We start from the raw sequence: 25,648 nt of genomic DNA on the forward strand, positions 1-25,648 counted from the left end.
TGTGAAAGCCACGGGCAAGGGGATGCAGCAGGAGCTGCTCCCTCTGCCAGGGAGCCTGGAGCGAGCCCCAGAGCATAAGTGGGTGAGAGCCATAAAACCATGAAGGAAACACGAAGAAAGGTACTGCGTGCCGAGGGTGCTGGCTTGGGGCAACGCCAAGCTGATCGAGGGGCCGAATTGCCCCCCAGGCCCCCGCGGTCCTGCCCTCTGCCCTGTCCAGCCCCCAGGGAAGGGTAGTGCTGAGGGATCACCAGGGGGTTTGTCCTGGGAGAGGTGCTCATCTCCCCTCCAAAGAGACAAAACTCATTAACACAAGCCGGGGACCTGGGGTGTTTTGGGTGTATCTTATCCTCCAGCTTCTGGGTGCTCAGCTGGCCTGTCCTCGCCTCGCCCTGCAATGGAAATAACCCAAAAAAAAACCCAAAAAGCCCATTTCCAGTTCCGTTAGAGGTCGTGTGTGCCCCGAGGAGGGCTGTGACCGAGCGCTGTCACAGCACAGCCATTACCTACTGGCATCTTTGGCTGGTTCAGCTTCACCCTGCCCTGAAAAGTGTACTTACCACAATAAAAAAAGTAGATCCGTAAATATATAAAGTGCTTATTTATTTGCTTTCAGTGGGAGTTTCAAAATACTGAAAATATCTATCATCTTGGGTCCAGGCAAGCTTCCCGTCCCCTTACAGCCGCTGTGGATGTTGCTTCCAGGCGCTGGTGCAGCTCCGGACTGGAGGGAGATTAATCGTGTTGCCAACACCATCGTGAAAAAGAGAAAAAACTTGCAATATTCCTCAAAGCCAGGGGCTGCTGCGGAGTTCCTGCTTTACTTCCTAAAGATCCCACAGAACGGGTGAGCAGCAGGGAAGGTCGGTGCCCTCCTCGAGCGAGCCCAGCCCTGGTCGTGGTCCCTGCGCCTTCGCCCCGCGCGTGGTGTGAGTGCTCAGACGGGGCGGCCCAGCGCGGGCGGGGGACGGCCCCGCTGCCCCGGGGCCCCGGGCTTGCCCTGCACCCCATCCTCACCTCTGCGGCCGGTTCCCCCCAGGAAAGCCAAAGCCAAAAGCACTTGTGTGTGTGTGGGTGATTCCCCAGACCTTCGCCTTGTCCGTCCTCGCCAGGCCACTACGGCTCTGCTGCCATCTAGCCGCTCGCCCGCTGCCTCCCGCTCCCACACCAGCTCGCCCTGAGACCCAGCCTGTGGCTGGAGAAACCCAGAGACAGAAGGGCGGTGGCAGACCAGGGCCCGTGTCACAGGGATGCTCATGTGCCCATGACAGTCTCCCTGCATCCCGTAGGTGACCCCCGTGGGATGTCCCCTGGGATCTGGGAAAGGGCCCTGCCCGGGGTAAGGGTGGGCAGCCCCGCACGGGCAGCGTGGCCTTGGGGAGACCCGGCTGGGCTGACCCCGAGCCCCCCCAGCTCCCTCCCCAGCCTCCTGGAGCACGGGGAGACACCCCGGTGTGCCCCACAACCATTCAGCTGGGAGCACGGCCACCCCCAGCCTCCCGGACAGAGCCGAAAAGCCATGAGCAGCAGCAGGGTGGCCAGCAGCAGCGGTGTGCCACTGCAGCCGGAGACCAGGTGCCCACTCGTGGCTCAAGCAAGCCCACATCGTAGGGTTGGATTTCGGCTCCTACCGGGGTCTCCTTGGCCTCCTCCCAGCATCGCCTCAGGCTCCTCCTGCTGTGGCACTGGGAAGAAATGGTGGCCAGCCCTGGACGCCCGTATAGGGCAACTGGTGGATCCTCCCTACCAAGTGCTTGCAGTAATTGCTGCTGAAGTGCACCCCCCCAGCACGTGACTTGGTTTCAATGCTGCACGCTTAATTACCCAAATTATAGGCCACGTGGGAGCACGCAAACTCCCCCCAATAACTTTTAATTTGATCACGACAGAGCAATCTGGTGAGGCACCTGGACAGCAGAGCAGAGGCTCTACAAATCCAAGCTAGAATTATAGATGTTATAAATAACATCACTCATCATGCTAATGAGCTCCTGTAAATACCATTGATTTTTTGTAAGCTTTTCAATGTATAAAAGAAGATAATCACTGGATTTGTATTTCCTGCTAAATTAAAACCTACCTTCTGCATCCTCCGCATGTGCTTTTTGTCCTTGGGCTTTCTTCAGGCCCTTGGAGCAAAACTTGAATGTTTCCGACCTGCAGGAAAGCATTTTTGCAGAAGGGAAGCCCTCCTCCTCCTGCCTGGGGCTGGTGTTCAGAGTATCAACATGTCCAGGGAATAAAATGTTGCCAAACACCGGATACAGAAAATACAACAAAACGTGATTTCAGGCCAAACCGAAGTGTTTCAGCAGTCACGACCTGCAACAGTCGGTGTTGACTTGCCCAGGAACGAGTTCCCCAGCAGCTGGCTACCGCAGCGTGCTACCCCACGGAGGAGGGCTTCGCTTCAGCCCAGGCCACCTCTCCCACGTTGTCCCTGTGGCTGGCGTCTCTCGTGACGCACTGGAAGCACCAGAAGAGCTGGGCTGGGGAGATGATGCTGCCTGAACACAGGCTTTTAATTTGCCTTGCTGAATTACCTAGCTCATCTCTCTTGGATGCCTCTGCAACCGGTGGAGAGATGGAGAGGCTCCACCAGAGGGTGGCATCGGCCCTGAATCATCTCCTGAGGGAGCGTGAGCCGCCTCCGCGCTCCACGTCAGGGGAAACACGGTTGGGTTGCAGCCTTCAGCTCGCAGAAGATTAAACTCCAGCTCACATCTGCAATACAGCACAGTGATACTGAAAAGATCAGCTGAAAACATTTTTTATTAGATTTAAGCTAAGCCCTAGGGTTTTTTTTCTTTTAGTTTTCCTGCTGAAAAAGAAAAACAAAACAAGAAAAATGCAATTTTTGCAAAAAAAAACCAGGAACAGAATCAGCTCAGCTGGAGGCATCCTTACCACCTGAGTGCAAACCCCAACCACCACAGAGATCCGGAACCTCAGGGCTGCGTCCCCAGGCGTCCCAGCAGTGCTGGCAGGGCACGTGGCGGGAAAGTGCTCGGTGCTGAGCACCTGCATCTGCTCACAGCTGGGAACCGGTGATGGAGAAAGAGTAAGACTTTGAATCCGCTCCTGAGAGAAATAAAGTACAGGTACCAGGTTCCCAGATACATCCTACCACACCAAACCTCCCTCTGACTGGGCTTGGGGGGATGATCTGCGGCATTACAGGATCTGGGAATGCACAAAACTGTCCTCCATCGCTGGAGCCCGAATGCCCATTCCCTAGTCCTTGATGACCCCCGGCACCTGAGTTGTCACCCTTTCTCCTTAACTGTCTGCTGGCGGGATGATGAGCCTCAGAGATCATTTGCACCTCTCTGACACCAGGATGCTGTTACCACTCAAACCTCTTCTGCAGCCACTGGGCTCTGTGGTCTCACAGGTCCTTGAGAAGGCAGCCCCTTTGCTCCACATCAAATAACTCACCTCAGTTTTGCAGAGTGCAGTGTTTTTTACAAGTGCAGGCTATCACCTACAGCGCACAGGTGTACAGTTACATCCCGCAGGTGCCTGAGGGTGCAGGGTGCACTCAGCCACCCCACAAACATGCATGTTTTCCGTGAACTCAAAAAATTGTGGGCCAAGTCCTTTGGGAGATGGGATCACTCCACACAGGTCAGGCCAACTCGTAGGGTTTGAGGCACACGAGGTGGTTGTTCCCATCTGTTGCAGAGGGACCACACACAAACTGCACCACCGCCCGAATGTGGCTGCGAGCACCGCTTCCAGCAGCACTCCGGAGGCATCAGTCCCTGGTATTGTTCCTACCTGCACAGAAGGACTTAGTGACCCAAGAGCCTTCCAAGGGGCTGTGGGAAAGACCATCCCACCTGTACAGTCATCTCAGTGACCCACGTCAATGGACACCCCAAAGGTCTCCATGGGTGGGACAAGCCCTGTCAGCCACCAACCCCAACTAAGCTTCATTGGCCCCAGTTTTAGGCACCCAGCTGAGGTGCCCAAGGGAAAGCCTAGTGAGATATTTATACTGAATGGGGCAAGTCCAGTACCTGCAGAGAAGAGATTTTAAATGCCCGCACTTGGGTGGCATAAATCCAGATAGCAATGTCTCCCTGAGCCTACCCTGTCATCCCTCTGGAGCTGCTCCACTCATCTCAGCAGCTTGTTGGTGTCAGGACCAAGCAGAGACCTTCTCAGCCATTGCTGTTCACTATTTAGCTACCAGCCACTTGGTTTGAAACATCCCGTCCATCTGCTGCTCTTCTCCCACCAGCAAGCAGCTCCCATGGTTCCTCCCCTGCCCGCTAGCATCGTCCCGCCCGCCTGCTGCAGCTCCAGGCGTTGGTCGATATCCATCTTCTACCAGCAGACACTGGGAGGTTTGTCAAAATCCGCAATATCACAGCAGTAAACACGCGGTGAAGTCTCCTCCAAATATCTGTTCTCCACCATGTTAAATTAGTTTAAAATACCAAGTTATTAATGAAGATTAACGAAGATGATACTGCAGAGGAATTTGAAGCCACTGCTTCAGCTTTGCAGGCAACTTTGCTGCTGGTTTGGTGGAAAATAGTCATAATTTCAGTATTTTTGGAAAGGAAACAGGTTTTTTTCACCCTTACAAATGCAAGAAAATGAGACATAAGCTAAGATGAGCCATGGCTGTAAGGGCACTCCTCTGAGATGAAGACAGCCATGTTCACATGCCAGGCCTGGCTTTAGGCTGGAGCGGGTGCTGAATGTCCATGTCCAAACCTCTAATCCAGACCCTGGGCTGTTCTTGGATGATTCTGGTCCTTGTTCCAGCCTGGACCTGAAAAATCTTTTCCACTAAAAATGGCAAATTGCTATGAAAAGAGCCCTGTTTGATAAATCAGCCCGTTCTAACAGGATATATTTCCTTGGAGATTTTCCAACCAGCTGTAACACTGACACCGCTGGAAAGTCTGTAGGCCTTTCTGCTTGGCTGGAAACACCAGCTCTGTGGAAATCAATGGCAGATGTTACCCAGTGTGAGATCCATTCCCAAATCCAAGTAAGTCCAACAGCCTGGGAAACTGTGCAGCAAAGAGAAATCGTCCTGTGCCGAACCCACGGGATCACAACCTTGCTAACACGCACACCCCAGACACACCTCACGTTCCTTACTCCTGGGCAATCCTTCCTGGCCAAACAAGTTACACTAGTATTGATTTTACAATAATTTTTTCATTTTCTGGCACTGACTATGCCGGAGAGATAATCTGTGAATAAGGATGGCTTGGTTCCCTGCTGAACTGGAGCGGCAACCTGTCCGGAGGGAGGTGCTGAGCCAGCGATGGAGCTCCACGCAGAGGTGAGCAGCTCCGAAACATGCAATGGCAGGAGAGATGCGACCCAGAGGACCTGAGCCCAGGGCTGTGACCGAGGGCCGTGCTGCCGGGGTTGCTGAGTCCCTCTGCCGCTATCGGTGCCCAGCCCCAGGGTGCAGGCAACAGAGACAAGGATCACTGAGGTGCACAGAGGCCCCTGTGTCAGAGCACTGGGTGATCGGGATGAGGCAGGGACTTCTTCCACTAGACCAGGTTGCTCAAAGCCCTGTCCAACCTGACCTTGAACATGTCCAATGGTGGGGTATCCACAACTTCTTTGGGCAACCTGTTCCAGTTTGTCACCAATTCCTGCAGACCTGAGAGGAACGCAGACTTCGCTGGAGGGGTTCATCCGCCCAAAGAGTTGGGCACCATAAAACACAGGTGCCAACACCTGGTTTACTCATCCCAGGATCTCCATACTGGCAGTGGAGGAAAACGGCCACATTTAGGGAGTGGTTGTTTTCCTTCTAAAGATGATGTGATAAAATCAGTCAAGGGAACAGCACCACACAAGAGGAGTTTCTCCCCATCAGCTGCGGAGAACCAACCTGCCATGATGTGATTTTTCTGTATCCAAACCAGCTGCATCCCAGGTGTAACCACATCTCAGAGGAATAAAACATCCCCTCTCCCTCTCTTCTGGCACACACAGAGCTAAATTCACTGCCTGCAGCCCCCTGGCTTTTACCTCTATATTCTGCAGCTTAATGAATTGACTCTTTTAAAGTGCTTTGAGAGAGGAAAGGTGTTTTAAAAGCACAAAAGGGCCATTAATATCAGATGTCAAGGCATAACAAAGAACAACTGTGCTGCTGGTGCTTTCTTGATTAGTCAGGGCACCCCAGGTTGCATTATCTCGTTTGCAACTGTGACAGAAACGTGATACCAGCCCCTCTTTGGAAAAGTAACTTTTATTCTGTTGAAGCCGTATGGTTCCAAGGATAGAGTAAAGCTCACAAGCCATAAATCATGCCCAGATAAGAATAATCTCAAACAATAGTTAGTTAGTTTGTAGCAGGATGTTTCTTGTTCTGTGATAGTTGCTCAGCGTTCGAGGCAAATTTCACATCACCTGCTCAGACCTGCAGCCCAGAAGAAAAATGCCCCGTGCTGGTTGCGGTTCTTAGCATTTGAAATCTGAGCATGTTAAGACAATTTTTAACAATACTGTTCCACATCTGCCCAAATCCTACAGAGCTGCAGCCCCTTAGGTTTCAAGGACTGTCCACCTGCGGTCAGAAGACACGGTTGCAGCACGGAGACCGGTGGCCCGACCCAAGCTAGGCTGAGTAGCGATGGTGATGGAGATGTGGCAAGGCAGACCTCCCAAGGTGTCTCAGCTTTGCTGCCTCTCAGCACATGAGCTCCCACGTCACTGCGACCAGGGGGGTGCACTGGAGATGCTGGTGGAGGTGGGGTGGGGGGGGTGCTGGGTTAAGGTGTGAGGAAGCGCCTCTGGGTGCAGGACCCCTGAGAAGTGCATCACCGGCCGCTGCGCAGCGCCACACAGCTAAGATGGGTCAGAGATAAGGCCATGCAGAAGGGACGAGACAGGCAGCTCTGCCTCCTCCCCAGTGCTTGGGCTGCACTTGAGAGCTGCTACCACCACACATGCCTTCAGAGACTGCTGGGGACCCTGGGTCCACCAGGCTGGTGTCCCTGTCACTGCACCCTGGCAGTTCCTGGGACCTGAGCTGGCTGCTCTCCTGCCTTGATGGTTGCCACATAGCCCAAGAGGAGTGCCAGGGTTGGGACAGGGTCCCCTGAAGGAGTGAGAAACCTCTGAGCCACATCTGGCTCTGCAGCAGAGAAGGCATGTTTGAGTAGGAAAAGATGCAAAATTTGGTTTGGAGAGCATCTGCTGGCTGCTGGCTGCCTGCTGGGAGCAGCAGCCTGGACCTTGCCCTTTGCACCCAAAATCCCCATACCAACAGCTCCAAGGGAAAGGAGGGATTTGTAAAACACTACTGACTTCACCCAATTAGATTCATATTGGGACACAAAAGCTGCCTTTCCTTTTGATCAAAGCCAGTGCTTGCTTGCCAGGTGGCCTCTCTTTCTCCACAAACCAGCCGTGGCCCACAAAGGGTGAGACAAGGAGAAGTCCTCTGTCCCTGCTCAGCCCACCACCTCCCCACTTCATCCCCATTGTCAGCATCCCCAAGGATGCCATTAGCATCGTTGCCGAATGGGGTGCCACCGGGTCAGGGTGTGCTGGTCTGGGATGTGCACACATGCTGGTTGCATTGAACACAGCCCCTGAGCTAAGGAAACAACCCTCTGTCACCACCATGATCCAGCCGAATCTCCTTTACCCGCCAAATCCATCCCCACCCAGCTCAGCCCTGCCGTGAGTGGTGTGAGGCAGCAAAGCTGCTGCATTGAGTAACTGGGCTTTCTTCAATCCGGGACTGGCCACCAGCAACACAGCACCACTGGGTCCCCCGCAGGGATGGCAGCACCGGCTTGCACGCCTCTGGGACTCCTTATGGGGTGCTACGGCAGATCAGGGGTCCACAACCAACCTGGTGCTGGAGGGAGGGGCAGAGTTGGGGGTGAAGGGCAGGATCCATCCATGTAGGACTCCCAAATGCCTCCGGGAGTCCAGAGCAAGCGCTGCTGAGACCGAGAGCCTCCCTCCTGCAGGCAGCTGCACAAGACATCCAAAGCTCCTCGCTGAGCCGAGCCCTGTGGAAGGGCAGCATCCCTGTGCCCTCCTCCAGCAGCGGCAGGTGTCCCTGTGCCCCTCATCCGGCTGCAAATGCCTGACGGTCCCCTGCAAAGCCCCTGCATGCACCCCGGCTACGGCTAAGGGAAAATGTTTTCCCACCATGTGAAAGAATGGGCAGCAGGGGTTTCCTCACAGCAAGATCCATGTGATTTCAGCTGCCTGGAAAGGCCTGAGGACTATGAGATACACCTGGTCACATCCCCTCCACCAGTGGGACCCTGGTGCAATGAGCAGTGCAACCAACAGCAGGACCTCACCCCCATCCCTCCTCACTCCCCACCGTTTCCCAGCCCAAAATCCTTGCACCCTCACCTCCTTCTCCCTTCTCCAGGTCCCAGAAAACCCTCCATAACTAAAATCCTGCCCTGACCACCACCTCCTCGCCGGCAGGGATGGGCTTCTGTGGAGCTCTCTGCCAGTGCATAGGTCTCAGTGTTATCTTTGCCAGAATGAAATAACCCCGCACCACATTTAGCACGCATCTCCCAGAGGAAGCATCTTGACATCTACAAATCACAGAAACTTTGTGGCCTGCACCGATAGAACCCAAACACTTTACAACAGACAGAAGTTGAGTTACAATGGTGGCGTTCCCCAGCAACGTTACCTTGGCCTTCCCTGTTACACCCCAGTTGGTTCATTATTATTAATGTCACTACAATAAATACCAGAACAAAATTGACAGCGTTTGGCCACGTATCTTAAAGCATTGCCCCACTCCTCCTTCGCTCCATGTCTTTGCAGTCTTGGCTTCCATCCCCATCAGTCATCAGAGGAGCCTTTAGGGACAAACCGTTTGACTATGTGACCAGCCAAGTAATAAAAGCCATGCAGAATTGTGGCTGTGGCATCGATGACCAGTGAGAAGGTGCCCCCGATCCCAGTGGCCATGTCTTTGAGGACGGAGGGAATGGCACAGATGGAGTGGTAAGGGAAAGCAGCGAGGTGAAGGACAAACCCCACAGGGATGCACAGGATCCTGTAGGTGAGGGACGCCACATCTTGAACAATTTGCAGGAAGCCCAGGAAGATGTTGACGATGACCCTCCCCACGTCATAGGGGATGCTGATGAGCACCATGCTGATGGCTTTAAGGTAGGACACCACTCCGTTCCACAGGCTGTAGACACCATCCAAAACTGTACCAACAACCCGCTTGATAACAAGCCATAGAAAATAAAACACAAATTTCACCAGCTCCACAAACACGTAGATGAGGAGTTCCAGAAGTTTGATGAAAGGGGTAGCAATGATGCCAGCCACTTTTCTCACCAAGCCACTGTCTTTGGCCTCCTGGTCGTCACTTGTTCCTACTTGCTCTCCAGAGCGGATCTGACTGACAGCTTTCAGTATTGTTTCTATTTTCTTCTGGCTTTGGTTGTCTCCCCCACAGTTGCCCTTGAACAAGTGAATCCCTGCTAGAAGCTGCTTCTCCAGCTCTCCCACCATGAGGTCCGCCAAGCTGTTTTCATCATTTGTTTTCTTCACTAGTCCCAGGGACCATCCCTCTGGAGCATCACAGCAGGCTGCCAGCCAGAGGGTCTCTGGCACTGACACCTTGCCTTTAACTCGGACACTGGAAGGAATTGCGCCTGCAAGGAGATACAGATGATCCTTCTTGGAGCAGTGAGGGACCAGAGCTTGCTCCACTACCCTCTCAATGTCTCTGTGCCAGCTTTTGCTCAGAGATGGGCTCAGAGGAACGGCATTCGTGAGTGTGTAAGTGGCTATCTGGAAATCCTCCTCATTGAGCAAGCTGGGATTGAGCAGCCCTCTCTCATAACCGGAGCCCACGTAGTCTGAGGTCAGGGCTTGATTTGCACCAAGGTTGGCCACAGTGCCAACGATATTGGCTTCATGCACCATCTCATGCAGGTCATTTTCTGGATCATCTATCTGAAATAGGAGAGAGGAGAGTTACTGGGTGCAATTTGCCTTTCTAGAAAGCAATGTGCAAAATGAGTCTTGAAGTATATTTTCCATTATGACTGCTACTACACGCCGTGCCTTGAATCACATCCTGCGCTCCCTCCTTATTTTCCTTGCAGAAGAGTGTATGCTCTACATAGCTGCCCTGCCAAACACATTGGTTTAGGCTGCAAGGGATGCTTGCAGCAATCCTGTCTGATCCACAGCACAACACAGCCTCCAGAATCTCACCAGCTACCCTGCAGCAAGCCTCTAACTTGTGCTTTTTTTTTCTAGAAGAGATTTTTAAGACCAATAGGTGGCTTGATTTAGGGCCATGTTCTCACCTTCTGCAGTGGTGGTATCTTCAGTTCATTTAAACACCTACCACGGCACCTTAATTCCGTCCCTCTGAACTATCAAATCCAAGCCATGAAGAAAGAAACCCATGGTATATAAGACACCTAGAGAAGGCATTTACCTCTCACCACTCATTGTGTAAGAAGTCGGAATGAAGCCAGGCACCACGGCAGGTGACCTGAACTTCCCTGCCTTGAACACAGACAGGGCAGTGAGTTCTTCGGGCTCTCTCAGGGCTTGTCATTAGTAGTCTGAACCTCATCGTTAATGACCACACAGCTCCTGGCATACCATGGGTGAGGATGCCATCACCGCAGGTCCTCAATGGAATCCATGCTACTTGCTTGTGTCTGCCATTCCCACGCCGCGGAGCCAGAGGTAGCAATTGCTGCAGCAGGAATTCGTCCTGGAGTCATGCACAGGGAGGTGATGAGCAGTGGGAGCAGGAGCACTAAACGCCAGGGCATGCTCAGGTCTTTCTCGGGTGGCCACAGCTCTGTCTGCTCCTTAGTCACTCGTATTGACACTGCCTGCAGCCGCTCCGGGGGGGTGTGCCAGATTGTCATTTTCTTCCCCAAATTAGAGGGTGAGCATGTTGGTAGAAGCTCAGGGGTGGCAGACAGTCTCTGGCAGTTGCTGCCTCCTATAGTCTCTGTTTCAGAGGCTGTGGCCCTCAGCTCCCAGCACTGTGCTGGCTCAATTAAACCTGCTGTCATTGCTCCTGGCCTATAAACTGTTTACTACACTATATAATACACACTTTGGAGACATCTATGGAAGACAGTTTATAGTCTACCTTGAATCACTCCCCAGTCATCCTTCCTCATCCCTTGGCCATCCTGCAATGTGCTTGGACAGATGTCCAACTACATCCTTGCAACCTTACCCAGAGCTTGCACCCTTTTCATGCCGCATCACCTCCTCGCAGCTCCGCGTCAGCCTGTGCTGAGAGTCAGGGTCAGCGCCAGTGAGTGTCAGCAGCTATCCATCACCGTCGCTGTAGGAACTGAGCTCTGCCTGGCCTCCTGCATCAGCCAAGCCCCTGCAGTCCAGGATCAGGGCTCCCTCTGCACCAAGGCTCGTCACAGTGCCAACGCTGGCCATTGCAGAGGGCTGCATTACCCCTGTCTCCTGCTAAGGAGGTTTCTTGCCCTTTGTTTTGAAGCATCTGATGCTTATTGCTTCAGGACTGGAAGGATGACAGCGATCCTTGTGTTAATGCACAAGTCTTAGCTTTTTCTAAATACACCGCTTCAAAAAGACTTATCCTGCACTTCTTCTGCCTCATTCTGCTCCTCTTGCTCAGACACCCCAAGCTCACGGGCAGCTGGCTGATGAGCACAGACATTTTGCGTTCCACAAAATCACTGTCCCTTCCTGCCCCCCCAGCTCATTCTCCCTGTCCTGATGAGATGACGGTGGTGTGCCATGGGACAAGGGATGCACCCGGTCTGTTTAATCCCACAATACAGGTGAGGGGGGAGCAGGCAAGGTATGAGGCTGTGCCTGGGATCTGCCCTCCAAGCTATGGCTCTTTTGAGCCTGACACCCTCGCAGAGACTCTCATCCCCTCTCACTCCCATGGCAGTGCTTCCGTATCACACGGACACGTAAAGCCAAGACAGGTCAGCTCTGCCTCCTGGCAGAGATTCCCAGCCTACGTGAAGCCGATGGTATACACTTAATTTTCTCTCCTTGTGAGCTGATGCATAAAAACCTTGAGGTGCCTATCAAGAAAATACGTCTCTGGTTACCTGTCCAGCTGCAGGCTTCTGCACATACCATTGGGATTGTTTAGGTGCAATTAAAAAAGAACATGATAAAAATGTGGCTGTGTGCTGTTCGTGCGTAAGGCTCTGACATCACCAAGTTATGCTTATAATAACTCATATTATGGTTTGTAATAACTTGTGTGTAACTGAGGTTTTCATGCCTCCTCCAGCTCAGCCCCAAAGGCAAGCTGTCTCCAGCACTGCATCTAATCTGCATTGCAAGCTACCTTTCCTCACTGCTTCAAAAAGCTTTTGGTTTGTGTCTCCGCCAAAGCATATCTGCATTCATGGAGTCAGCCATGAAGCCACCTGCCAAATAACCTGGAGCAGCTACGGGCAAGATCCAAGCAGACAGGGAAACACCTCATTCATAGGATGGGGATTTAAAAATAAATTATACACCTGAACACCTGTATGGATGTGAGCACCCAACAATATTGATGTGTAAAGTGGGGGCTGCAGTTTCACAGAAGGGGCAGAGGCAGAGGGAGATTAAAAGTGTGGCAACACACAGCTATTAGAGCAGGCAGCTTCCATCAAGTTTGGCCATTTAACAGTGTAGGACACTGTTACCTCCCACCTTCCCCACCCTAGTACTATTCCAGGCGAACTTCAGCATCCCACTCCCCTCGCTATTTCCTAGGCACTCTTACACCTTTGATTGCAGTGGAGATAGATAGATATTTCATCTACCCTTACTGCAGGTCCCAGGGAGGAGGCACAGTGCATCTTACGCCAAGGTTTCTGTTGTAGGACGTTCACATGACTGGCTCTAGAAGTACCTGTTTGTCTTGACGGTCTACCAAGAGAGATGGCAAGAGCAGCTCAGAGGCAGCTATAGCTGGTCAATGCAAATCCCACCTTGGTCATCTAGCTGGTGGTAGTCATCAACCAAATGAAAACACAAGGTGATCCACGCAGCCCATTGTACGTTAGGACAGAAAAAGCAACTCCAGAGTTCTCGATCTCTCTCTAAGCTATAGAAAGAGTCAAAACCATAAGTTTTCAGACAACCAAAATGAGATGAGGTGAAAGCCGCCTAAGTGACTTGCTCTCAACCCCTAGGAAATCTGTGGCAGAGCCGGTTTTCAGACTCGAGCCTGGGGGAGTCCCATCAGTACCCTGCTCATCAGCCTACCCTGCCTGCTCTCTAATTTTTCACTAATTGCTGAATTAATTCACTGTTTCCAGCTGCCAATTGGCAGTGGGTGGCACTAACATTCCTCACACTTCTCACCCAATTACTGCCTCTGTGCGACATTTGGCATTTGTTTCTCAGGCAGACATTCCTGAGGAGGTAGGCATGCAGGGAGTGAGACGGTGCCCTCACCACTTATATCATTACCCAAAAAAAAAGCACAGTGCCCTCACCACTTACCTCATTACCCCCAAAAAAGCACGTGACAACCCTGAGGCCCTCACCAGAGAGCGTTTTTATAGTGATTTCTTTCTGCTTGCTGTGCCTCTGCATCTCCATGTGCATGCACATAGGCATAAGCACATGCCACTGTGCAGCTGAGCCTGCTCATACCCAGCTATCCCTGTCTTGGCAAGGAAACTACCCAGAAAATAGGCAATATAACCTCATGGGGCTATGCTGCAGAGCAGGTGTTGCTAAGGGTTCCCTTCAGCAGCCATCTGACTTTCCTAACCATCTGACCTAGCCTTGATAGGAACACACATAATGGGTGTGAAATCTCTTCTCCACTTTCTCCTCCCAGATCTGGTGTGGCAGTGTCTGAGAGGGGTGTACATGCTTATTTCTTGAGTTGAAGGAATTTTTTGTAGTTCTGATTTCTTCTCCTTAGAGATTCTTCAGACAATTTTTTTTTCCAGTGGTTTTCTGTCTCAGACTGAGGTTCCTCCAGTGAACTGCAGAGCTTCCACCTCCCAGCTCTGAGACACCTGCATTTCAGCAATGGGTGAAGGGGACCCATTAGTGTAAACTAAGAACAGACCCACAGCAACCCATGGGAATGCTCTGGAGAAGCCACAGCAACTAAAGGTATTGCCTGGACAATTATTTCTAGGGCTGTGGCATGGTTTGGAGACAGGAGACACAAGGTTTGGGGCTCTGGAGTGCTGGCAGGGACGATGACAAGGTGAGTGGTGAAGAGGGATGGAGTGGGGAGGGCAGGGGAGCCAGCTGGAGAGAGGTGCTGGAGAACCGAAGCTGCTGCAGACGGGCTGCCCACTGCTCCATGGCAGGAATGGCTTTCAAGCTTGCCTGGGCAGGTCTGGTGAGTCAGACCATGAGGAGCAGGAGGAGATATGGTGGCTAGAGGTGACAAAGGGCATCAGCGGCTGAGGCAAATGGGAAAGGATCTCATCTCTGCCGCTTTGCCTCGCTGCCTCCATGGCACTGACAGCAGATGTTCACTTGCCTAGGTCCTTTGAGCTTTAAAAACTCATCACCCTTCCTCAACTCCATAATGGCAGCCTGCAAAAAGCTTCCCTCTGTTTTAAAAGGGCAAGCAGACACCTCCCACAGCCATCTGTGAAGTGGAAGGAGAGCAGATCAAAAGGCTCTTGGGAACTCCTGGAGCTCAAAACCCAGCCCAGAGAACAGGGAGGCAGTCCAAAGTGAAGACAGGGATGTAGGATCTCCTGTCTGCGCCGCCTGTGACCTCGTGGTCTTAGTATCTCATCACCCCACACAAGGAAAATGACATGGCAGCCACTCTCTTGGGACAGGGGTGAGCTTTGATGCTGGCTATGTCCAGCACCCAGCACCTGAGGGCCCTGCTCCCAACACGCTGCTCTGATACTGCAGCCATTCCTGCCCTGACGAAGCACCCTTGCACGCTGCCAATCTTTCCTGAGCTCAATAGATGGGGGTAGCTTGATGTTTGCTACAAAATTCCCCGTGATCACTGCTGAAAAACCTGAAACACGGCCAAAAAAAAAAAGAAAGAGAGGTAAAGTGTACTTGTTCTCTTAGGGCACCAGCAATTTTTTAAGGATTTTCTTTAAATTTAACAGCCTGAAGGACTTGCTTAAACATGCCAAGTGTCATGGAAGACAAAAACCACTGAGGCTCCGGTGAAATTCATTTTATACTGCACACTTCTGACCTGACTGAAGCCTGCACGCTCCGGACACGACAACTCATTTCCCTACCAGAGTCTGCAACATAGGGACACAACAAAAAGCCGCAGCATCAACTTGGTGAACCGCAAACGGATGTTTTATCCCTGTGCAGCGAAGCTAAAGAGCTCTTATCAACACGGCGATCACACTGGCAACAGAACAAACTTCAACTTGACACTGTGATGTTTAACCCTGCTACCCACCGGCAGTGCTCCCTGCCCGTGACAGCTGGCTGGGCAGGACAGAGGCATCAGCTGGTGTCAGAGGTGACTTTCCTCTACCCTGGCATTGCATGTCGCACCCCACAGCTTCCCAGCTTTCATTATAAGCCCTGTGGGACAAGGAACTATTTGTTTGCTCAGTTCCAAGCACAAAAATAAGTTCTGCTTGTGTTAAACTAGTATCGAAAGAAGTTCAACAAGCAGAGCTCCTGCCTCCTTTGCAAAATCCTAGCCCCAGCGTCACCCCAGAGGAAACATTCTCCAGGAAAATTTGCTTTACAGCGAAGGAAAAGCTGACTTACCTGCGGTTCGACCAGCCAGTTCTCCTCGGCATTTTGGGCTGGCTTTGTATACTTAAAAGCTGAATAAAGAGGGATTTTGTCCTTAGTACTGTAGAGGGTTGCAAAGCGTGGCTCTTTGTTGTACTGCTGACAGATTTTCACGTGGAACGGCTCCGTAAATCCTTCGGGTGGGACTTGTCCAGGGAAGAACACATTACACTCAGCAAAACCAGTTTCATCCTCTCCAACAACTCTGCCTTGGGAGAAGCCTGAGAAAACTGAGATGCAAAGCAAAAATACAATTGACGTCTTCATGGTCCACTCCCTGGAGCTGAGGGAAGCCCCGTCTGCTTCCACTGGGTACGGCAAAGGACCTGTCCTCTGAGTCCACACAGCAGCGAAGCCAGAAAGCGTCTGGAATTCGGGTGTAGCGTGCGAGGGAAATGAAATATGAAACCACAGCCGATCCCTTCGGGGAGCCAGCGCGTTCGGCAGGCAGCACGTTGTGAAACCGAACGTGCGCCGGGCCGCGCTGACACACGCTGCGGATGCCAGCTGCCCGCAGGAAATAATGCCAGGCGACCTGAAATCATCGGGGCTCGTTGGGAAGGGGAGGAGGGAAGCCTACGGCGGTGGTGCGGGGCTGGAGCTGAGCAGCACCGGCTGCCCAGGCTGGGGCTCAGCGCCGGCGGGGGTGTGGTGTGCTGCATTGCAGCAGAGTCCCCGGCAGGAGTTTTGGCTGATGCAGCCAGAAATCTTCCTGGGGCTGCCAGGGGGATTCTGCAAAGTCAGATTCACCACCCTGAAGACGGTGTTAGCCGCCCTCTCCAGCCATGAGCCTGGCTGAGGGAGAGAGAGGAAGAGGGAAAACAGAGGTGGCAGGACATTAGCATTGCTGGGAACCCACTTTGCCCCTTTTTGGGTTGTCTGTCACCACTGTTGCTGCTAAGGCACCTGGGAAAAGCACTCTCCTCCCGTCTCTCTGGGGGCTGTAATAGGCATCCGAAACCCTCCTGTGGAGCAGTATCACCTCACCTTGGCAGACCCTCCCTCAGGAGAGATTAACAAGAGGCAGAAGGCTGAAGACCCTCAGGTCACATACTCTTAATAAACACCCACTTCTGAATATTTTGAGCAAACCTGTAGAACTAGCGAAAAAAAAAATTCTACCTAAAGGGAATGGAACCACTCCTCTGAGTTTATGATCAGCAGAGCTACTGCTGGGTAAAGGCTGTATTCCTTCAGTGACTGGGAAAATTAATGTTTTCAGAATAGTGGGGATGGAAAGGAGACTACAGAGCAGTTCCTCAGAGTCAAGAAAATGTGCAATTTCCCACCCCAGAAGTTAGATGTGATCAGATGTGTTGACAACAACCTTAAAAAATCCTGGGTGCCAATAAGGCACAGGTACCTTTTAGACAAAGCTGGTTTATACCGTTGAAGTGATTTCCAAGCAAAAATCTCCAAGTGCTACCAATCCACAAGTGCTTTGCAGATGAGATAGGAGTAGTCTGTATTGCAAATGACAAAATGGGACAGCGGGTGGTTAAAGTGCCTGCCCAAGGTCAGAGAAGGAGCCTGTAAAAGCGCTAAAAATAGACTGGACTCTAAGACTATCATTCCTCTACTCAGGGATGACTTCTAGAAGTATCAAGGCAAGGAAATACGTCAGCACCTCTCGGTGTGGTGTTTTCAGCTGGGGGAGGCAGAGGCAGGCTGGACAGGCTGGGGAGCAAGAGGAAATGCAGTAAGTGGGCTGGGTTTTGGTCCAGGCAGATGCCTGGTCACCCAGCCCTGGCAGAAAGAGTTAGTCATGCTCAGGAAAGATGATGGAACTGAAAGCACAGGCACAGCCTGACCTGAAGACAGAGGCTCCAAAAGACAGGTTTAAAATTTCATTCTCCTGTAAAACGGATGTAAAATGGATGTAAAAAGGCTCCTGGGAAATCAGGAACTGAAGCTAAACCTTAGCTATTAGATGTTTGTCTGACCCCAGGATTGCAATTACCTGGGCAGCAGAGGAAAAGATTTTCACAAGCACAGTAAGCCCTGCTCCCCAGGCAAGCCCAGGCCAGGCGAAGCCTTTAAACACCCTGCTCCAAGACTGACACACCTTATCCCGGGATAGGCATGGTCCCATGGCAATCCAGCGAAAAAGCAGGATGAGGTGTCTCAAGATGAGCATGACAGCGACCAGCACACTGAGCAGATCGATGACTTCCACCAGGAAACACGGATGTCCTGGCTCTGCCCTGGGCCTGTGCATCAACCTCCTCCCTCAAAGCGGCACCTCTGTCTCACTGGGATGCACAGCCTCAAGCTGTCTTCCAAGCCTCAAGGGCTTCTTATCTGCTTTTTGGGAACTCTGAGCAGCTCTTTCCTTTCAAGCTGTGAGGCTGGGGTCTCCCTGCCTGTTTAGCTCTGTATTTAGCAGCAAACGGATAACCCCTGACTCAGCCTGAAGAGCAAGAGCCTCAGGCTCTCATCTCCTATGAAGAGCATCAACCTGAAAGCCAGCATGGAGCTCTGCTCCTCTACTCCCAATCCCATTTTCTCTCTAAGAGAAGCCCCTCTGCAGTTTCTATATCTAATTTAAGATAGCTGTTGTGACCCTTGAACATGGAGCTGGATATTTTTTTCTGTTCTTGTTAACATCCTATTACTAAAAAGACTGGGTGCCATCATCACGGTGTGGCACTCACCGTGCTGGGAAGACAAAGGCCAAAGGACTGCCCTGCCTTGGGAAGATCACGCTCTCAGCCAAGGGATCACAGACAGACAGAGTCAAACGCAGTGAGATGTAGTCAGAGGATTTGACGACTCAGTGCTCCAGTAGCTTATCTGCTATCACAGGCTTTTATAGGCATCACTCCCCTGTGATGCCTACACGAAGTGATGCAAAAGGGAATATTGATGTCAGATCCAGAACAGCGCTAAGGCTGTTGATGTGAGCAGAAGGGCTCTGGGAAAATGCACATTGGGTTGGAAGCAGGCAGCATGAGCTGGCAGTGGCAGCATGGCCTCGCAGCGCTGCCTCCTCCAAACCCACCAAGGGGTGACAGTGCCACAAGGCCAGCAGTGCCAGCAGTGCGGGCAAGCACCTTATGTTTGATGTGATGGAGGAGAGGGAGCCCAGGGAAGATGCAAAGAGGTGATGTGGTCAAAGGGACACGTGAGAAAAGTGATCTCTCAGTGGCAGGCAGAGCTGTGTAGGAGGACAGGACAGGCTGTAGGCAACAGACTGTATGGACACAGAGTTTGCAGGGCATACCAGAGATAAAGTGTGTCGGGGAAAACAGATTAAAGACAGAGAGATTGGAGAGCGGGAAGGGCAAGAAAAGAAGTAAGGATGCAGAAAATGGTGTTGACCAGGAGGAAAAGGAGGATATTGGGCAAAAATTAGAGTTGAAGGGGATCTGCATTCCTTAAAAACTGGGGTACTAAGGAGAGGTGAAGAAGGAAAATGAGTGGAAAAAGGAGTGAGGAAATCCAGGGCCAAGTGAGGAGATGAGAACGAGCTGAGGAAAGTTGTCTCCTTCTGGGATAAGAAAATGAGGAGAAAACATGAGGAGGAGGAGGGGGAAAGGAGAATGAAAGGACATTTTCATCCATCCTCATTGACATGATGTGGATGACCAGTCCTCTTCTTCCTCAAGGGTCTCAAGCACCAAGACCAATATCTCAAAGAAAAGAATACCCCTCTGCAAAAGAAACCTGAAAAACATGCCAGCATTCAAACCCTGTAGCCACAAAGAAGCTGCAGGGCTTGTTTGCCTGCTTTCCCACACTGTGCCTCCAGCCCTGTCTCTCTGTTCACACGGCTGACACTGGATTTGCTACAAATAGCAAATCTTTCTCCTCGCATGCCTGACCCCTCTAGTCTAGTCTTTCAAAACATTCTTGATTCCAAATATTTTTCCAGGCCGGATCTCCTGTCTCTTACCACGACCTCTGGGCAGGACCCCAGTGCTGTATGTAATTGTCCCATCTTTCTGAGAAGGAAAGGAAGAAGAAAGTGTCTCCAAGGGAAAGCAGTCCCATGGAAGAGACACCATCTGATTCAGTGGAGATACCAAAGATTGGGCTTGGAGCACAGCAGTGCCAGCAGACACGCCATGGCATGCCAGAGAGCACATCTGCCTCCTCCCTGTCTCATGGGGAAAGAGTCTCTTTTTAAAAAAGAGACTTAAAAACTTGGTCTGGGAAAGGAGCCCAGTGCTGAGCTAGGGAGAAAAACAGGAGTGAAACAATTTTCCTGCTAAAACTAGGAGATTCAAGGGCCAGGAGGGCAGAAGGACAATAAACTCTTTGGGGAAGAGCTTAGCAACGTGCCGTTGGGATTTTGATTCCCACCTTAAACCAGGTCTTGATGCCAGTTTCTGCTGCCTACTTGTTAGGTGTTCACACAGACATCTTCACGCCTTCCCCACGGTGCCCCTTGTGCTGGTGAGGAATGGCCCACTGCCGATGGCACTGCTTCACTGCTCACCTTCTGCGATGATGCTCACAAACAGGGGCGGGCCAGTGAGAGACCACTAACCACCTCGAGCTGCCAGGGATGCTGATCTGGCTACTCTCCTTCCTCACTTGCCTTTCCTCCTGGCTGCACTCAGTCTCTGTCCCTGGCAGCCAGTGGATGCCTCGAAGTGGTGTCACAGCTGAAATCAGAAGAGAAAAAGATGGGGAGGTTTAAGACACAAAATGATGGAGGAGGTTGTCTGTGGTGCACAGTCAGAGGGAGAGGGTGACGACTGGGAACAGTGAAGCACCCAAACATACTTCTCTCTGGATAATAACACCATTAGGACAGGGACCGGTTCTGGGTTTGTACAAAAACTTGCACACTGGAAGTCTGAGACAGATCTTGTGAACCATGAAGTACAAAGGCATTGCATAAATACCAAATTAAATTAATAAAATCCAGAGGATACATTCTTTGGCACTTTATCACAGCCTTCAGACTCAAGAGATCTCTGTTAATCTTCAGGCTGTTACAAACAAGCACAACGACAGCAGAAGCAGAATAGATTTAGAACAGTGATACAAGGCAACTTTTTTAATAGTGCAAATGAGTAACTATCGGAATAAGTTATTTAGACATGTGCTGAAAGCTCCAACACTTTCATTCTCTAGATCAAGAGATGCTTTTTAACACAATAACAACTATGATAAAAGAATTGATGCTTCAAACATGATGGCCTTCGTTTTACAGGTTGTCAGTTGGCAAAGCCACAACAGTTCTTTCACACCTTAAATCTGTTTTGGACAGGAAAGTTACCCACTTGCATTCTTTTCTTCTAGGTATTATTACTGACTTTTTATTATTTGTTGTATTTTATTTTTTCAAATGTGCAATGTGGTTCAGTCAATGCTGAGAGCTCGCCATGCTAGGTGCTGCCTGAAAACAAGGTGTGAGACAGCTCCTGACAGTCTGCGTGGACAGAATACTAATGAGTGGGAACAAAATTAGAGGTACAGACTTGTTAGGCTTGCATCATCTCAGAAGAGAGAATGAGAAAGCCATAATCCTTGAGAAAGCTAAACCTGCTGGCAGGATCCAGAAGCTTTAATCAAGAGGCAAGATAGCAGCCGCACCCAGGACTGCCTGTCTCCAGTAACACCACCGTGTTTTGGAACCAAGGAGCGGGAGGAGGAGTGAGATGTTCTGCATTAGGGGTTTGGCCAGACCCGATAGATGGAGGTGAGGTTCCAGCTGCTCCCTGTCTCTGACACCCTCCGTGCCGCTCGGATCAGCAGTGGAGATGCCCACATGGAGCCCAGTCATCCCAACAGCCAAAGCAGAGGAACAGGCACCACAAGGGTGTGACTTGCATCACCCTACATGGCCAGGCGAGGACGAGAGGGAATCCAGGTGTGCCTCTGTCTCTGCACCGACCATAAAGTGAGCCCAGGATGTCCACAGCTGGTCAGACAAACCTTGGGCAGGACCTAACGTACTCCTGCCACCACAGGGATTCAGCCTCTGAAGAACCAGGTGTGTTGGCTCTAAGAGGGAAGAGCGAGCAGGTCTTTCTCCATGCTCCTTTCAGGCCTAGGCCTTGCTATGAAATACACATTGCAACCGCTGCTAGGCGTAAACATAATATCATATTTTCCACATACGTTGCTTCTTGGCCAGTACTGCCTGAGGAAAGATTCAGATGTGAAAAACACAGTCACCAGTCCCAGGATCCTGTCACTGCCATGAGTACAGGGCACAGCTTCTGCCCTTAGAGTTCACAGAATAGCACTGGTGTATGACAGCCAGGACAAAGCATTTCCTCTAAAAAACAAAAGCAGCAGTGCTTTTAGTCAGACTAACTGACAGGAGGGTGGAAGGAAGTATGGGCCTTAAATTAGTGCTTTAAATAAATGGGTGGCTGGTGGGGACTGCAGGTTAAATTACAAGTACAAAACCCAAAGCCTCTGGAAAGCAGACCTGGGAGCCTCCTGATTTTGAAAACAGCTCAGAAGAAGAGAAGAGCCGGACTTTGCAGAGTCTCTGCTGGGATCTGCTGCGTAACTGTCTGACTTGACTTCCTTGGGAGATGGTGTTAACCTGCCTGCGGTGTCGCAAGTGGAGTGATTTAGATTGCTTAAAGAATCACCTTCAAAGGTATTAGCAACAGTGGTTTTAATATGATGTTGTAAAAGTGCGATTTAACAAAGTTCGATGGCAAGGTTCACTCTATTAACTACTGCATGGAAGAAACATACAAAGGTGAATTGAGTCACGCTCTAGTTAGAATGATTCACAGAGAGCCTGGGGACACAAAAGGGTAAGGAGGACCCTCCCGTTGAGTCACGAGGTTCAGAATAGATCCCCTTGCTTTCTAAGCTCCTGATGGCGCTTAGGTGTGGCTAGGTCCAATCTTAGTCTCAGACTTGGTCAATGGTTTATGTCTAAGGGATTGTACATGCAGTTTATGTAATGCTTCATTAGCGTCAATTCAGCACGCAATCAAAGTTACAAGACAAAATCAAAGTTACCATACTACAAGGTTATGCACGATATCGGTCGCTTACCAAAGATCTGCAGTTGGTGAAAGGTCTCTCTGCCTCAAGGAGCAACCTTGAGAGGCATCCCAGCTCAAGGGGAGATCACCGCCATGCAGCCGCACTGCCTAGCAGGGAGAGCTCAGAGAAGGCTCACGTAGGCTGTCGTATTCATAGGATAAAGTGGTTGGCTCATAGTGAAATTACATGCAATGGAAAAAGTATGCATGAGACTCCTTGTACCCATAACTTACTTTGTTCCTTGAAAAATGAGTCTTGGAAAAGCCACCTGCTATTGATGTATCATCAGTCGCACGATCGGTGTTCTAAGCTCATATGCACCGATGCTTATGGTGCCACTCTGCTCCTTTGCGGGTTTGTAGAGAACAGATTGAAACTTAGTCTTACCTCCATCAGGAGGCAGGAGAGGTTTGGGGTCAACCATCTCACTCCCATAAGAGTGCTCCAGTCACTGTCCTGCTGCCCTGGGCCCCTTGCTATTGGACTTTGCACAAATAGTCACCTATTCACAAAGTCAGAAGGTGAAACACCTTCTGCCCTTTAGTTCTGTAGTGAAAGCACAAGAGCAAGAGACTTGAAGTCCAGCCTGGACCACACTGCTTACAGTCCCTCTGAGCAGCAGCCCCTGTGCCCAAGCCACGACACGGCGCTCTCAGTCTCCTGTGCAGCACCCAAATGAACCAGAACTCCCTGGGGAGCGCCCCAGCCCTCTGCCCTTCCTCCAGCACATGGCAGGGAATAACCACTCCGTGTGTTTCTAACTGAACATCCTTACACCTGGTGGGGATTGCTTTGAAGCCTACCTAGCACAGATTACAGGGCTCATAGCTGGTAAAGACTGCAGGAGTTGGAGTTGTTGGAGTAGGCAGGCTCCAACGCAATGAAAACTTGAAGGGGGGAGAGATGCGAATAGTGCAGAAAGCACATTCATCGCACGCCAAACATTCCTGGGCAAGCCCTACCCCCACAGGCACCAGCTCCATCCGTGCTTCCTTCCATAGCTGCTCACTGAACCCCCGTGCTGTGGTGGGACCCCCCACCAGTGCGATGCAGCACCTTGCACGGGACCAGGACTCCTCCCTCTATTCCTGCTTAAAATTTTACCTGCACGAATGGCAAGACAAAGTTACTAAGGGCACGCTAAGGTAGTGCTGGATAGGAGCGATGGGGTCAAGCTGCTCCATGTCTGTGTTTTTGCTGGGACAGACGTGAGATGTGGCTGCCTGCACCATGCTCATGGCAGGCGACAGGCCAAGGAGAACAGGAAAGGGAGGGAGGGGAACGCAAAGTTTGGTTTCAGTTACTAATCCTCAGCAGCAATGATAGAGAAACAGGCAGAGTCTTGCCAAGACGAGGCACGTCTGCAGATGCGTTTGCAACACACACCTTTTCGCTGTGCCCCGAGTCTGCAGGGGAGCATGCAACGCCCTGCTCAAAAGGTCTCCTGCTTCTGCAGGTAGGGCTTTGCTCACACCCACCGTAGAGCTCCATGTTCAGCTGAAGGAACCGACCACCACAAATCCTGAACCAACCAACTCTGCTAATCAGGTTTTGATACTCCTAAGCAGAACTAACTGCTTAAACTTCAGCTGAATGCCTCCTGCCCCTCTGCCCAAACCCCAAAACACAGATCAAAACCCAGGAAGGGAACAAATTTTGCCAGGCTCATCTCATCCGGGAGGGCTTCAGTCATGGTTACTGATCTTGTAGGAGAAGCCTGCCCCATCCCTAGTCTGTGTTCCACAGCAGGACTCAGTGTACAAGTCTATCTCAAATAGAGGTGATGGTTCTGATGGTAAAATTACACAGCAAAGCCCTCTGGGCTTTGTAATACAGTAAATCAAATTTGATAGCCTGCTCTTACATAGGATATTGCATCTACAGATCGCAGAGCAAAAGCCTTTGGTCCATTATCCGTGGTTTTATAAAGAAGGAAATGCACAGGAGCTGGGGAGAGGGGGTTACTTTTTCAAGGTCCCCAGGCTAGTGGCAGTGCTGGGAAGAAAATACCAGTTTCCTGAGCGCCAGCCCTCTGCACTGACACAGCACCACATAAGCAAAAGGCTCCCTCGAGGCCTCAGGAACTAAAATACCGTGAATCTGCAATTAAGAGCTAAGGGAAAATCAACCTGGTTGATCCCACTTGTGGGTCAAGAGTTCACTGTTTTCCAAGCTGTTGTTCTTTGTTTTCATCTGAATCAGAGTAAACTCGCTTCTGCCCACGTCTGAAAGAAACAATGCAAGTGGTTAAAACTCTTCCAAAGCCAGAATTGCCTTGCCACTGGGCGAACCCTTTGCACAGTTCAGTAACTAAAGGATAACTAAGGATAATTAAAGGTTGTCATAGTGGTTAGGAGAACGCACTGCTGGCTGATACCAGCTAGAACCCTCTCAGGTAGGAAAACATGATACATTCATATGGCGTCTTTGGAGGAGGTGGGGATCGATCCCATGGCTGACCTTTTTGATGAGTTTGAGGACTGCGCTACTGAGATGTTGCTGGAAAGGAACCTGAATTGTGTTTTAACTTGATCAGGATGACACTTGGCTGTTTTACTCTTATAAACTCTTCCTTATATTCCTCGCTTGGAGACTCAAGATAAATTAGGAGATTCTGTGTTTGCACACTGGCTGCTCTATTACTTACAGCCCCATTTATAAAAAGTGCCTAGCTGCATCTTGAAGCTTTCAGTAACAAAAATTTTAAATCCAGAAGGATCTCATCTAACCTAACCTCATCTTTGGAACAAAACTACTTATATTGTTTTACCTTGTAAACTCAATGTCTTCGGCCTGCCTTTATAACGTACTAATGAAATACAGGGCAGGATTTTGCCCAAGCCAGGTGAGTGAATCACCTCCCAGAGGAACCTGTTACTGTCCACTGGGACAGAAAAGGAGCCTTAAAAATTTGCCTAGACTAGATACCTCACTCACCCGC

At 50.9% G+C, this 25,648-nt stretch overlaps 1 protein-coding gene across 2 annotated transcripts; it reads right to left on the reverse strand.

Moving 5' to 3' along the window:
* Nucleotides 1–6,220: 6,220 nt before the first annotated feature.
* On the reverse strand, nucleotides 6,221–16,286 carry ENDOD1 (endonuclease domain containing 1). 2 transcript variants are annotated; one of them, XM_087759183.1, is made up of 3 exons: nucleotides 15,712–15,882; nucleotides 12,792–12,897; nucleotides 6,221–9,954 (listed from the first exon to the last, which is right to left on the reverse strand). In XM_087759183.1, the coding sequence occupies exons 1-3, from the start codon at nucleotides 15,741–15,743 to the stop codon at nucleotides 8,821–8,823; spliced, it is 1,272 nt and encodes a 423-aa protein (XP_087615309.1). In that variant the 5' UTR covers nucleotides 15,744–15,882; the 3' UTR covers nucleotides 6,221–8,820. The 2 variants fall into 2 exon arrangements, with proteins under 2 accessions (XP_087615309.1, XP_009468677.2); XM_009470402.2 differs by lacking the exon at nucleotides 12,792–12,897 and having other exon boundaries at nucleotides 15,712–16,286.
* Between the last annotated feature and the right edge of the window lie 9,362 nt (nucleotides 16,287–25,648).

The sequence above is a fragment of the Nipponia nippon genome, unplaced genomic scaffold, assembly GCF_047370975.1.
Source record: "Nipponia nippon isolate SJK-2023a ecotype South Korea unplaced genomic scaffold, ASM4737097v1 scaffold_2, whole genome shotgun sequence".
Lineage (NCBI taxonomy): Eukaryota > Metazoa > Chordata > Aves > Pelecaniformes > Threskiornithidae > Nipponia > Nipponia nippon.

Bases quoted from the DNA above. Each gene is read 5' to 3' on its own strand.
- ENDOD1 (XM_009470402.2), bottom strand. From the start codon at position 16,005: ATGAAGACGTCAATTGTATTTTTGCTTTGCATCTCAGTTTTCTCAGGC. The intron at 9,955-15,711 runs GTAAGTCAGCTT...CTCCTATTTCAG, and splicing joins ACTGGCTGGTCGAACCGCAG to ATAGATGATCCAGAAAATGA.